This window comes from Leucoraja erinacea, chromosome 14 (assembly GCF_028641065.1).
Source record: "Leucoraja erinacea ecotype New England chromosome 14, Leri_hhj_1, whole genome shotgun sequence".
NCBI lineage: Eukaryota > Metazoa > Chordata > Chondrichthyes > Rajiformes > Rajidae > Leucoraja > Leucoraja erinaceus.
This window is the reverse complement of record NC_073390.1, coordinates 25,744,808-25,759,947: the sequence shown is the minus strand read 5'-3', so window position 1 is coordinate 25,759,947 and position 15,140 is coordinate 25,744,808. Positions and strand designations below refer to the sequence as shown.

At 45.6% G+C, this 15,140-nt stretch overlaps 1 protein-coding gene across 2 annotated transcripts in view; it reads left to right on the top strand.

Annotated features, from left to right (window-relative positions):
- Window positions 1-6,321, top strand: part of amotl2a (angiomotin like 2a) — a 29,613-nt gene extending 23,292 nt beyond the window's left edge. For both annotated transcript variants that reach the window (XM_055645894.1, XM_055645895.1), the window contains exons 8-12: window positions 150-340; window positions 947-1,084; window positions 2,120-2,316; window positions 3,398-3,586; window positions 3,865-6,321. In XM_055645894.1, coding sequence (XP_055501869.1) covers window positions 150-340; window positions 947-1,084; window positions 2,120-2,316; window positions 3,398-3,586; window positions 3,865-3,953 — 804 coding nt within the window. In that variant the 3' untranslated portion in view covers window positions 3,954-6,321. The remainder of the gene's footprint in view (window positions 1-149; window positions 341-946; window positions 1,085-2,119; window positions 2,317-3,397; window positions 3,587-3,864) is intronic.
- Window positions 6,322-15,140: the final 8,819 nt, after the last annotated feature.

The window sequence follows — 15,140 nt, the reverse complement described above, 5'->3', positions numbered from 1 at the left end:
TGCACTCGAGGCTCTGCCTGTGTGTGACCCGATTCTGACAGTCCCACTGTGGATCAGGTCTGTCGGTATTTTCAGCATTTAGCTAAGATGGCAAGGGGCAGGCTGCTTGTTTATCTGCGGAAAGCTTGAATGCATGGTTCTCCCCGCAGCGCCAAGCAACAGCCCAGAACACTGGAGCTGCAGAGTACAGTGCACCAGCGTTGATGGAGCTGCTCCGTGAGAAGGAAGAGAGGATTCTGGCTCTGGAAGCTGACATGACCAAATGGGAACAGAAGTATCTGGAGGAGAGCACCATGCGGCAGTTTGCAATGGATGCAGCTGCCACAGCAGCAACCCAGAGGTACGTTTGTGCATTCCCAGCTGTTTCACTTTAACAACGCGAATCAGATACATTAAAGGATTTATCCTGGATATATCCTTTCCCCCTCTCCACCTGGAGACACAACCTGCAGGGTCACAGGGAACCCGTTGGTTTATACACCCCTGCTCTTGGATTTCTCACCAGTTTATTTTGCTGCCCGGGTGTTTAAAGTGAACAGTCCCTCCTTGAAATGGTAGGAATGACAGATAGATGTTGAATTTTAAAGTTTTCAAAAAGCATTATTTCAGATATCCCAGCACAGTAGGAGCTTGTACCTAGATCTGGGAAAAGCCTAGTGTCACGAGAAGCGCCCAGTGTCCCAGGGATCTCGGGTCTGTGGTGGGAGGAGGAGGAAAAGCCGCATATTTAAGGTGGGGGGGGGGGGAAAGGAGAGCCCCGCAAGTCGGTGGGGGAGGGTCATGTCTTGAGGGGAATGCATTTCGTTGTCTCTGTACTGTACACTGACAATGACAATTAAAATTGAATCTGAATCTGAACCCCGTGTCCAGGACGAGAGCCCAGTGTCTCAGGAAGCATCTGGGCTGCTGTCTTCGGGAGAACTAAATGATTTCTTTATTTCTGCAGAGATACCACGATCATAAACCATTCCCCCCACCATTCACCCAACAGCAGCTTCAATGATGGCTCTTTGGAGAAGCGAGTTTACTACGAGAATGGGGAGGTTATTGGGACTAACCATCGGCACCAGGAGATGGAGAGCAGGTACTTGTCAACAGATATGGGGCTGGGATCAGGGGCCTGGGTTTGGGCTAAGAACTGGGATTGGTGAACCAGGAGCATCCGATGGGAAGAGGCTGCGTGAGGCAGTGTTAGGGGTGCAGGGAAGGATTGGACATGATGCTATGAGGATAAAGCTATCCCAGCTCAAGCACAAAATATTCCCCAGAGCCCCACCGGTAGGGACCAACCAGCGAGGGATGAATGAGACTTGAATGGCGGGAACGTCCAAATCTGGGGCCACCTCTACCCAGGGTGGTTTCACCCTCATTAAGCTGATTGCCAGCCTTGGCCCTCATTTATCGACTCCCCAGCCCCATTTGTACCTAGATTGTATTTTGTCTTGTCTCTTACCGGGGCTGTCTGCTCCCCAGCCCCATTTGTACCTGGTCTGTCTGCTCCCCAGCCCCAGCTGTACCTAGTTTATCTGCTCACTGTTTGTGTGTTTCCAGTGTACCTGTACTTGGATTGTATGCTAACCCCGCCTGTAACCAGTCTGTCTGTACCCGGTCTGTCTGCTCCCCGGCCCCATCCGGACTCAATCTGCTCCCCGGCTCTGCCTGTACACGGTCAGTCTGCAGCCAATCTGACTGTACCTGGTCTTGCTGTATCATGACTGTCAGGCCTCACCTGTACCTGTTCGGTGCCCGGTCACCTTGTGTTCTGTCTGACCACTCGCCCAAGACAGGCTGTGCTTCTGTCCATGCACCTGTTCATGGTGACGGCATTAGGCTGCCGCACATCCTGCCTATGACTCTCGTTGACTGAGACCCCACCCATCCTCATCTCCCTGTGACCGTTGTTGTGTGGAATCCTTCCCTTCCTCAGTCTAAACCCATGCAATCATTACCTTTCTCAGTAGGTAACTCCTTCTGGGTTAGCTGCTTTGAGACGGGCCGGGAGAGGTTTTCTTATCGTGCGGAATTAGTACGTTTGCAAAAGCCCATGGACTTGTAAGATAAAGGTGCCGGTGCAAAGTCTGGAGAGCTGTGAATAATTGGTGCTTCCTCTTGCCTTCAGGATTAAGGCCCTACATGCGCAGATCCTGGAAAAGGATGCTATCATCAAGGTCCTCCAACAACGCTCCAGAAGGGACCAGGTGAAGCCGGAGCAGATTTCATTGCGGCCAGCTCGCTCAGTGCCCTCCATCGCTCTGTCTGCCGGCATATCTCTGACCAGTGACCGGTGCTCGGATAAAACAAGCAGAGGCAGCTCAGGTAAATCACTTCCAGAGAGCTTTGGTTACTTCCCCTGAAACTGATTCACCTATGGCATTCCCATGAGTCAGTGGCCGCATACCTGCCCTGTGTGGGGGGTTGTGTGTTCAAACCCTCTGCCATAAATGGAAACAGCTTTTCACTGACATGTTAGCCAGCTTCAGGCATTTAGGGCTGTACAGTTGTACCGTGGGTGAGTTGCTGCCTTACAGCGCCAGAGACCTTGATTCGATTCTGACCTCAGGTGCTGTCTGTGTGGAGTTTGCATGTTCTCCCTGTGACCGTGTGGGTTTCCTCCGGGTGCTCCAGTTTCCTCCCACCTCCTAAAGATATGCGGGTTTGTAGGATAATTGGCCTCTGTAAGTTGCCCCTAGTGTGAAGGGAGTGGATGAGAAAGTGGGATAACATAGAACTAGTGTGAACGGGTGATCGATTGTAGGCATGGACTTGGTGGGGCGAAGAGTCTGTTTCCCTGCTACATCCCTAAACTGAACTAAAGATCAACACACAACTTTGTTATCAATTTGGCAAAAGCCCTGTTAGTTTGTTGTCACTTTAAGCTGGCCTCCTTTGTTACTTTCACCAGAATCTATTGCTTCTATTCCCTCACAAAATCCCTTTAAACTGTTGAATGGATGCGGAATAATGGAGTAATTGTACACATGGAGTAAAAAGCTTGCACTAATTCTAAACATCACTGGGAGCAGGACATCCGTCAGCCAACTGGTTTGGAAAGTACAGGAAGGCTGGTGAATAGAAGACAGGCTTGATGGAGAGCACTGAAGTATGTGATGCCTCGGCTGGCTTGCCAGTTCAACCGAGGTCCACCACCCTTCGAATAAGTCACCTGCTTGACCAGCTTCAGAGCCTCTTGCAAAGGAGCCCATGACCTAAATCTTTCACATCTGCTTGAACTGTTTTAAAGAGCTTGTACCACATGACCTAGAAACATCAATTGAAACAATCAGTGGAGTTGTTCATAGCAGAGCTAGAGAACATTATCCAATAGAAGATTTAGCCCCGGTTGTAGCAAGTGTGGGAATGGAAGACTTGATGTTGAGTGGACCGTTCTGTCTTTTAGGTGCTGGAGGCAAAGGGTACATTGAGGATCAAATAGTTGTCCTGGAGCCACGTCCCGTGTCGAGCCACACTAAACACGGCAGCCGGGATGGCAGCACACAAACGGAGAAAGAGGGCGATGCAGTGCAGTCGGCCCAGGGCAGCTCGCAGGACGAGACTTTGGTCAACTCACGAGCAGCCAACTCATTAGGTAAGTGTCCATGCAAGACAGCAATGATAAAGGGAGGGAAGGATTGCGTTTGAGTAAAATGAGGAAGTCGGTTAGTGCGTCACTGTCTAGCCGATCATAAGAATGGAAAACGTTGATTTCCATATCTCACTTCTTCTGATTGGATTTTATTTCAAGTAATCCCAGCGCTGTGGTTTACGTGGGATGAGGTGGTCCAGAAATCGGGAACGGTGAAAGGAAGGGACGGGAATGATTACAGGCACTAATGAGGAATTCCGTTGTGTGTTTTGTGTCCACAGATTCACTGCAGCCACTGAAGCAGATCAGCCCCAACATTATCAGAAAAGCAGAATCATCAAACACTGAGATGGTGGAAATTCTCATATGAAAAAGACTTCTGGCAGTACACAAGGGACTTCTGTGAAATAAAAGGGCCTCCATATCTGGAAAACCTTTTACTGTCCTCTACCAAGTTATCAGAATGTGGAACCAGGACAGAAACAAAGGAACTATGAACAATTCCTGCATAAAAGTGCGGAGAGGGAATGTGATTTTTTTGGGGGGGGGAGGAGAGAGGGAGTTGTGGCCTTCAATGCATCAGATCCATAAGCTGCTATAACACTGTGTTCATTTGAGGGTTATACACACAAGAAGAGCTGAGCTAGTCTTTGTGCCATGTGTGAGCCTTCCCTGAGTGGCAGGAAACACTCGTAAACTAATCCAAACTATTCAAACTGCTGTGAAGCTCTAACCTGTGACAGACACTTGGTGTTGCAGAAGTCAGTATTTTTGCATCCAACTGCCAAGCATACAAGCTTCACAGCAGTACTAATATATATAATTACAAATATCTGGCACAAAACCGTGCTATACGTAATATATACTGTACATAAAGCTGTAAATTAATCTCTATTCTAACAAGCTCTTAGTTTCAGCTTTAGACTCTGTGCAATTCTACTAACTCTTTGCCGTGACTAAAAACATCTACTAAACCTCTTGCGCCATTTCTGCCAGCAATGGACACTGTATCTCTCCCTCTTCCCATCCTCCACTTCTTTCTTTCTACACTTTCTGTACTAGCCTTGATCGTTACTTCAGTTCCAACTCACTTTGCATTGATCCCAAGATTTTCATTGGTGACTGGGTAGTTCTCCCTTTCATTGTACTCTGCTTGGAGAACCCCCTTCACCAGATCCACACTGCCCTGGGCTGCATGTCAGCATTGGCACAGGGAGATTCCACATCTCGTAGCGGGAATGCCCAGGTGATGGGGCTCTCCCAGAACTGTAATATCTCAATGAAAGCTTGTGTGTGTGTGCGCGTGCGTGCGTGTGTGTGTGTGTGCGCAAAGGGGTAACATTACCCACACCTTTCTGAATGAAACAACGCATTTTTAAAAGAGAGAGCGGAATTCTTGTGGCTGCCAGATGCAGGGGTCTCCAAGCAAACTTTCAGATCTTTCGCGGAACAAGTGCCCCTCAAGCTCCCTGATTCAACCACCAGTGTTTAGAGGATGTATCGTTAATTCAGCAATCCAGATGGAGGAGCGACGAGAGTGAGGTCATGGGGTACTGATTGTGTCAGGTTTAAACCCTCTCGCTCTCCTCCAGTCACACCATTTAATTAAACGGTGCCCACGTAACTGATCCAAAATGGCCCTCCCAGAATCTACAACCGAGCCTCCATTGCCCCAGCCTACAACTGCCCACACACAGCAGCACAGTTCATCACCCTGCATGCCTCATCCCATATGACCTCATATCAGACTGCATGTCAATATTGGTATACGAACAGCAGGGGTGAGGGTACAGTTCCATTAATGTTCCCTGCCCTGCACCCCCTGGTTCTGAGTGGCTCTGGTGTATGCACCATCTTCCTGTTCCCTGTGTGCAGCCACCAGTTCTTGCCCTGATGGAGGTGGCTGAGCACAAAAGTGTCGGGCAGAGTTGGGCCACAGACTGGCAGCTGGTTTCTGCCACACCGACTATTCATCATTTCCAAATAACAATGCGAAAGAGTTGATTGGAGGACTGTCAGGGTTACAGCCAAGGTATGAGCTTACAATTGTCCCATCATTCACTGGTGAATTTGAGCTTGGGCCAAGAACACTCCACTGACTCATTCTGGGAACAGGTGCAGGCTGTGAATAGGGTCTGATGCCACCTGTGGCCAAATAGCCTGCGGGGAAGATGCCCAGGCCTGTAACCTAAAGTATTAAGGATACCCATCGCAGCAAAACCCATGAAGAGGAGATCAGGATTAGCGTCTCCTGTTCCGCCACACAAGTGGGTGCAGGTCATATGAGAACAAATTCAGCAATGCCAAAAGGCAGAGGGCAACCTGCTTCATTCTGCCCAGCTCGTTACATGCTGATGTTTTTCCATACATTGTGCAATTGCTGGCCATTGCCTTCTCTCTGTGACGGAATTCACATGTACTTTGTTTACAAAAAATATTGTGAAGCAAAAAAAAAAAACAAAAAAAAAATTAATATATTTTGTATGAGTATTTGTATCTGACACGGCTGTATTTTAGTGCCACTGAACCTCATGCCAAAGATGATAAACTGCATTATTATTGAATAACTTATAAAGGTATTTAAAGGTGAAGCCAAGGCTGTGTATTAATGCTGAGATCGCTGCAGCATTCTGTACGGTATGCGGTTATTTCAATTTAATGATGTGAATCTCAGACCTGGGATTTTTATATTGAAATGCCAGCACACATTTCAGTAATAAAATCAAAAATTCAGTCAATTTTACTCCAGCCGTTTCTATTTTGTATCTTGTTTGCTAACAGTAAAAACTAAGCTACATGGACTGCGTGCAAACTCCCTCGACACCAACTTGCCCACAAGCTCCACAATGTCTTGAGCCAGGCTGGTCTCTGTTCTGTAGAAATGGGAAAGGGTAGGAGAACCAGGATGTTTAGTTTATCAACTCTCTGAATGTGCACTTGAATATGCCCCCAACCTTCCTGTAGATGTTCCCATTTTTCAAGTATTCATCTCATTCTGTTTTGCTGTTGAAACTGACTTTGATTCCAACTGACTTTGCCTTCTCAGGGGGGCATTTGCTGCATAGCAGATGTTGCCTATGATTAGCATTCGTCTATCTGCTTCTTAGAATAAAGGGGAGGTCATTTAAGGAGGAGAGAAAAAACGTTTTCACCCAGAGAGTTGTGAATTTCATGGAATTCCCTGCCACAGAGGGCAGTGGAGGCCAAATCACTGGATGGATTTAAGAGAGAGTTAGATGGAGCTCTAGGGGCTAGTGGAGTCAAGGGATATGGGGAGAAGGCAGGCACGGGTTATTGATAGGGGACGATCAGCCATGATCACAATGAATGGCGGTGCTGGCTCGAAGGGCCTCCTCCTGCACCTATTTTCTATGTTTCTATGATGGTGTGGCATTGATGATGTCCTGCTTGGAGAGGGGAATGTTTCATGTGTGGTTGCATTTCCTGCTGCGGCTGATTAGGCTGTGACAGGGAGGCCGTGCCACAGCTTCCACAGGTGAAGCTGTTTGTAGAAGTTGGATTGGGGAGTGTTTCTCTTGCCGTTGACCATTTGGTGTAGTTGGCGCCTGGCCTTCAAGGTCTTGAACCAGATGCTGTGATGTTGCTTCGTTCCCACATGGAGGTCCCTTTTCCACCATCCCTAGTCATCAACAGCTGCTTCCCAGTTTTCAGTGTCAATGTTAAAATTTGTCATATCTCTTAATTGTCTCCTTGTAGTGAAGCTTTGGACTTCCTGCTTTGACAACCTCCCACATAGCACATCTTTGGGGATACGTCCATTTTCCATCCTGTATACATGTCCAAGGCAGCAGAGACACATCTGTTTGAGGATCACAGGCATGCTAGGCTTGTTGGTCAGGGAGAGGACAGATTCATTGGTGACTTTTTACTGCCAGGAAATTCCCACAATGTGAGGGAAAACGGCGGAAATAAAAATATTCAATGTATTGGTGTAGGTAATTCCTCCAAGCTTCACTGCTTCAGCAGACTGATTCCTGGGATGTCAGGACTTTAATATGAAGAAAGGCTGGATAGACTCGGCTTGCACTTGCTAGAATTTAGAAGATTGAGGGGGGATCTTATAGAAACTTACAAAATTCTTAAGGGGTTGGACAGGCTAGATGCAGGAAGATTGTTCCCGATGTTGGGGAAGTCCAGAACAAGGGGTCACAGTTTAAGGATAAGGGGGAAGTCTTTTAGGACCGAGATGAGAAAAACATATTTCACACAGAGAGTGGTGAATCTGTGGAATTCTCTGCCACAGAAGGCAGTTGAGGCCAGTTTATTGGCTATATTTAAGAGGGAGTTAGATGTGGCCCTTGTGGCTAAAAGGATCAGGGGGTATGGAGAGAAGGCAGGTACAGGATACTGAGTTGGATGATCATCGATGATCATATTGAATGGCGGTGCAGGCTCGAATTTCTATGTTTCTATGTAACATGCTCAAGATGCATGCCTTGTAGACAGTTACCTTGGTCTTGATTGTCAGCTTCCTGTTCTTCTCTGGTTAGTCTCCGGAAGGTAGTTGCTGCCTTTCCTAAACGTAAACTGCTTTCTTCAGACAGAGAGGCTATCCGTCACTATAGATCCAAGTTAGTTGACAGTTTCCAGCGGAGTGGTGTTTCGGGTGATTTCCAGGGTAATGCAGTGACCCGTGACAACAGTCGTCTTAATACTGATTGTCAGTCAGATCCAGTTGCAAAATGAGACAGTCTGTCCATCTGTCCCTCTTCTTCCTTTTTTGCAAGGTTTGCTAGCTGGCGGCATCTGGATTTATTACCAGTGCACTAGACACATGGATAACCTTGTGGCTTGCACCACCAAGTTGCCTATATCTGTGGCTCTCCGAATCAATGCAAACCATCGATTACCCGTTCGCACTAGTTCTATGTTATCCCACTTTCTCCTCCACTCCCTGTGCACTTGGCGAAATCTGCAGAGGCCAATTAACCTGTCGGGGAGCGGCCTTGTCGAGAGAAGTGCCTTGTGAGAAAAGTGCAAGTCTTTGGCTCGAGAGTCTTCGGCAAGGATGCTGAGGGAGGAGACTTTGCCAAACATTAAGAGAGGTGAGACGCAGTGAAGAAATGACAGGTAAGCTAATTCAGTGCGATGCTTGCAGAATGCGGGAGGTCCGGGACACTGCTGGTGCCTCTGGCTGCTACAACTGGAAAGTGCGTCCAGGTTCAGCTCCTGAAGGACCGTGTTGGGGCAGTGGAGAGGCAACTGGATGACCTCAGGATCATCTGGGAAAACGAGAGTTTCCTGGACAGGACCGACAGCGAGATCGTTACACTGAAGATACCGTAAGAGAGAAGGTGGGCGATGATGAGGAAGGACTATGCCCAGAAATTCCTGCCATTGCTGTTCCACCGTCATTCCTGCTGGGATCCACTTCCAGTCGACCTTGGCCAGCTCCTCTCTCATGCCTTCATAGTCCCTTTTGTTCAACTGCAACACTGACACTTCTAATTTAACCATCTAATTGCAGATTAAAACATCATATTATTAAACCTGGTTCATTTAACACTAAATCCAGAATTGCCTTCTCTCTGGTAGGCATTACGAATCCATCTCGGAGGCACTCTACAAACTCCGCTTCATGGGGTCCAGAACCAACCTGATTTCCCCATTCTACCTGCATATTGAAATCTCCCATAACCACAGTGGCATTACCTTTGTTACATGTCAATTTTAACTTCTGTTGCAACTTGCACCCTATACCTTATAGATATTGTTTATGACACTCTATAAATATTCTTGTTTTGTTTTTTTGTATGCTGTTTCACACTTGCTTTTTATTCAGTTTGAAATAAAGAATCAAATAAATAAATAAATAAATATTAAATATCCACAGTACTGTTTGAGGGCCTGTAGATAATTCCCATTAGTATCTTCTTATCGTTACAATTCCTCAATTCTATCCACAGCGACTCTACATCATCAGTCCCTATGTCACCCCTCGCAAGGGACTGAATTTCATCCCACACCAACAGAGGAGCTACCCCAGCTCTTCTGCCCACCTGCCTGTCCTTTCTATAGGACATATAACCCTGAATATTCAATTCCCAGTCCTGATCCGTACAATGTCATATCTACCAATCTCTAACTGAGCCTCAAACTCATCCACTTTACTTCTTGTACTTTGCGCATTCATATATAATACACCTCACCTTTCACATCGATTCCTATTTCACTTGGCCATATTTTCCTATCCCTTCGTGAGCTTCCTGTCCCGTTAATTCTGGTGTCTTTCTTAACTTTTCCTATACTCTCTTTCCCTTGAACTCCATCCTTGTATTTCCAATTTGTCTTCCCCCTAAGACTATTTAGTTTAAACCCACCCGTGTAGCAATGGCAAACCTGCCTGCCAGAATGCTGGTTCCCCTCCTGTCAACGTGCAACCCTTTGGCCCACAATGTCTGTGCCGAACATGATACCAACTCAAACTAATCTCCTCTGTCTGCAATTGACTCTTATCCCTCCATTCGCTGCACATCCAAAATGCATTTTAGCATCTGCCTCCACCACCACCTCCAAGCACCCACCACTCTGTAAAAAAATGTGCCCTTCACAGCTCCTTTATAATTTGCCCCTTTCATCTTAAAGCTCAGCTCTCTAGTCTTTGACATTTCCACCCAGGAAAAATGGATCAGACTGTCTACCCTATCTATGTCTCTCATCATCTGACATCTTTCTATCCGGTCCCCCCTCAACTTTTGACATTCCAGAGAAAACCATCAGCCATCCAAGTATGTCAAATCTCTCGGTATAGGTAATACCTTCTAATCCAGGCAGCATTCTGGTAAAACTCCCCTGTTCTCCAAAGCCTCCACATCTTTCCTGTAATGGGGGGGGGGGGGGGGGGGGGGGGGCAAGAGCTTCACATAATACTCCCAAAGCAGCCTAACCAAAGTGGTTCAAGAAGGTGATGGCTGATGGGAAGAAGCTGTTCTTGAACCTGGAGGTAATGGTTCTCAGGCTTCTTAGTTCTTCTTTCCAATGATAGCAGCAAGAAGAGGCACAATCACCTCTGGCAGTGCCTCTGCGTAAAAAAATGTTCTTGCACATAGACTGTGTGTCATACAGCAAGCAACCAGGCCTTTTGGTCCAAATTATCCATGCCAACCAAGTTGCACTATTTAGGCCCACAAACCTTTCTTATCCAGATACCTCTCAAAATGTCATTAAATAGGTTTGCTAGTGGTATACCCAGCACTAGGATTGAAATTAGATTATTGGGGTTGGGGGGTGCAGGGATCCAATGCATGACTGAGGCAGGTGAGAGGCTGGAAGTCTGTACGGAAGGTGATGGAAGAAGGTTCTATGGACAGGATAGGCAGGAGCATGGCAGAGATGAGGAAGGACTGAACTGTATTTATTTCAATGTGAGAGGCCTGACGGCTAAGACGGGTGAACTCAAGGCGTGGAGACATGCGTGCAACTGGGATGTTGCAGCAAGAGCAAACTCTTGTCCTCTTTTTATTCTCTTGATTTCCCTCTTAAGGTGTACTCTTACATTCCTCAAGGGATTTGCTTGGTCCCTGCTGCCTGTACCTCAAGAATGGCAGCAACTGGTTGAGCTGCTGCCTCACAGAGATTGGATCCTGATTTTGGATGCTGTCTGTGTGGAGTTTGCATGTTCACTGTGACAATATGGGTTCCCACTGGGTGCATTGGCTTCCTCGCACATCGCAAAGACGTGTGGGTCTTAGGTTAATTAGCCCGTGTAAATTGCCGCTGGATGGGGATGTGAAAGTGAAATAACATAGAACTAGTTAGTGACGGGGATACAATGGGCTGAAGAGCCTGTTTCCAGGCTGGATAAAAAAAGTTGGAGAACAAATGCGTTTGGAGTCAAAGGGTTACCTGCAAGGGAACTGCACAGTTAACCAGCTGGAGGGAAGGAGTAATAAACCAGGACGGTGTTTAAGGGTTAGAGCAGATGGTGCAGAATATGTAAGTTCTGTATTTGGTATCATTTCATATAACCTCTTATGTCATTTGTTGTATTTGGTATGCTCCATTCATCTCTTTGCTGTGGTTACTTTGGTTAGGTTTTCAAAATCTTTTAAAAAGTATTGTGAACTGTGTTGCTTTGTGAACCTTAACCCCACCAGGATGTGCCCAGCTGAACTCGGAGAATATCTGTAGGAGAAACAACCTTCACACAGAGACGGTGGCTCTCGGAGAGAGTGAATGTGGCACACAGAACACCGAGCCTGGGAAAGAGGGAAATCAGCAAGAAAAAGTGAGAGTAACAAATCGTGGAGGAGAATGAGCCGAATACACAGAGCAATAATATCGGAGACACTCTCCCAGAGAGAGACAGGTCAGGGACAGAGAAAAGAGCTACACAAAGCAAACTGTGAGGTGCACAACACAGAGGGAGAGATATGAAAGGGAAAGATACACAGAGCAGTAAAGTCTGAGACGGACTGAGAGAGATAAACAGGCATAGTGTCAGAAACAGAGAGAACGGGACAGACATGTTGTCAATGAATCTTATTAGCCAAGAGCACCCTCTGGGGGAGATGAAGAGAAGTGCACAGAGCAGCAAGAATTAGGACCACAGGAAAGAGATGAATGGAGCAGCAATGCTTCAGCCAGATAGAGGAAAGTTAGAACAGTCAGGAAATATGAGCTGGTGGGGGGGGGGGGGGGGGGGGGGGGGGGGGGGGGGGGGGGGGGGGGGGTTACATGGAAGGTGCCAACTATTGGAAGGAAGGGTGAAAGGGCTGGTGGTTCAGAGAACACCTTGGTCTGCAAAAGCAGGAGAGAATGGAAATATATTTCCTCGCTAATAATACTGAGCTGGATGTCAGTGTTTTTTGGGGTTTTTTTAATTTATTAGAAGTGAGTACAATGCATTGGTACAAAAATTATGTTAACATATTACATTCTCTGTACAACTTGCATTTTCTTTTTTCTTTTTTAAAGAGGTGAGAAAAGAGAGAAGAAAAAGAGGTTGTGAAAAGTGAAGAATAGACTAGTAAGCATGAGTGAAAAACAGATAAAGAAAAAGTGGAAAAAAAAGGAATGTGAAGAAGGAAAGCAGGAGGGAGATTATTCAGTCGCCACAAGGAGATGATTTTTTTAATATTCTAAATCATCTTTCACCCATACCTGAAACTTTTAGTTTTCATGATACTATATCACCACATGGATCCAAGAAATCTATAAATGGGGACCAACTCCTTAAGAACTGGTCTTGTTTGTCTATTAGGAGGAGTCTCATTTCTTCCAAATGTGCTGTGTCCAGCATATTATTAATCCACATTTTAAATGTTGGTATATTAGCATTTTTCCAAAATTTAAGTATAAGTATTTTGCTGTTATTAACCCACAATTGAAAAATGAGTTTTGGTGTGTATTTAATTTATTCCCATCTCCACTTACTCCAAATATAATCATTTCAGTATTAGGTTCCATTTTTGTCTTAAATAGCTTTGAGAATATATCAAATATGTCACACCAAAATTTATAAAATTTTGTACAAGAGATGAATGAGTGCGTAATATTGGCATTTTGAGAAAGACATTTATCACAAATGGGAGAAATATTTGGATAAAATTTATTCAACCTAGTTTTGGAATAATATAATCTATGTAATATTTTAAATTGAATTAAATTATGTCTAGCGTTGATCGAACATTTATGTATATGTATCAAATATTTTTCCCATGTTTCTTTTGAGATTTTTATCATTAATTCTTTTTCCCAGTCTTCTCTAATTGCCTCTGTTGATGGTAATTCTATGTTTAAAATACTGTTATACAAGTATGATATTAATTTTTTTGGCTCCGCCTTGATATTCATTACTTCTTCCAGTGGGTCTAAAATTATACTTTGGAATCTTGGTATATATTTCTTCATAAAATCACATACCTGTAGGTATTTAAAATATTGATTGTTATTCAATTTAAATTTTGATTTTAGTTGTTGAAATGAAAATAAATTTCCCAATTCATACAAATGTCAGTGTTCATGCAGCGTGTATGTGCATGATTGTGTCTGGGTCTCACACAATTCTATCACTCAGACAGTTTCTGTGTCTCTTCCTATGATTGCTGCCTGCGCTGTTCTCTCATTCACCTGTTGTTTGCCTCACTCCTTTCTTTCCTGTTTCTCTCAATATCTATTGTTGCTTTCTATCACTTCCACCCCCCTCCCCCCCACTACCCCCTGACACTACTACCTCCCCTAGTGTCCTGCTACCCATCTGCACAACCCTAGTGCCTCTTCCCCTTCCTCCACATGTCTCTCTCCCCCATTCTCCAACCCCAGTTTTCTAGTGATGTATTCGTGAGTTGGATATAGGTCTTAGGGCTAACGGAATCAAAGGATATGAGGAGAAAGCAGGAACGGGATACTGATTTTGGATAATCAGCCATGATCATACTGAATGGTGGCGTTGGGTTGAAGGACTGAATGGCCTACTCCTGCACCTATTTTCGGATTCATTCTTCTCTCCCTGTCCCTCACATGACTGTTCTGTCCCCCTTCCATTCTCATTAGCTTCACCCAGTTTCCCACTCTGTCTTCAACTCTGTCTGTGCTTTATCTTATCATATTCTGTTCACTTCGCTCCAGCCACGTTAACATTTGCAGCACTGTCTTCCAGCTTTAGTACACTAGTGCCCATGGAATACGAGACACACGCATGCACAAACAACAGCTGTCATTTCCATTAACACTGGAAAACTCCCTGTAGTATTATGATAGAGATGTAAAAGAGTTGAGGGAGTTGCACTACTTATCAGAGAGAATGTCACAGCAGCACAGAGGGAGGCCATCCTGGAGAGCTCAAGATGTTTACAGTTGGCAGGAATGACTATTCAGAAGTGAATAGCAGCAGTCAGTTCTGTGGCACCCAGCCTGGCTCTGAGGCATAGGGGGAAGGATAAAGGCAGACAGGATTATAATGAGAGAAGGCTCAAAAATTAGCAGATCAGACAGTAGATGATGTAGCAACATACACAATTCCAGGATAGTGTGTTGCCTCCCATGATGCCTCGGAGTGGCTGCTGAACATTCTCAAGGAAGAAGTTGAGCTACCAGAAGTTATTGCGCACATTCGCACAAATGACATTGTTAGAAAAAGAGATGAAGTCTTGCAGATTGAACAAAGGAGTGTTCATGGATCATGAAAACAGACTTAGAAACATAGAAATTAGGTGCAGGAGTAGGCCATTCGCCCCTTCGAGCCTGCACCGCCATTCAATATGATCATGGCTGATCATCCAACTCAGTATCCCGTACCTGCCTTCTCTCCATACCCTCTGATCCCCTTAGCCACAAGGGCCACATCTAACTCCCTCTTAAATATAGCCAATGAACTGGCCTCCACTACCCTCTGCGGCAGAGAGTTCCAGAAATTCACCACTCTCTGTGTGAGAAAAGTTCTTCTCATCTCGGTTTTAAAGGATTTCCCCCTTATCCTTAAGCTGTGACCCCTTGTCCTGGACTTCCCCAACATCGGGAGCAATCTTCCTGCATCTAGCCTGTCCAACCCCTTAAGAATTTTGTAAGTTTCTATAAGATCCCCTCTCAATCTCCT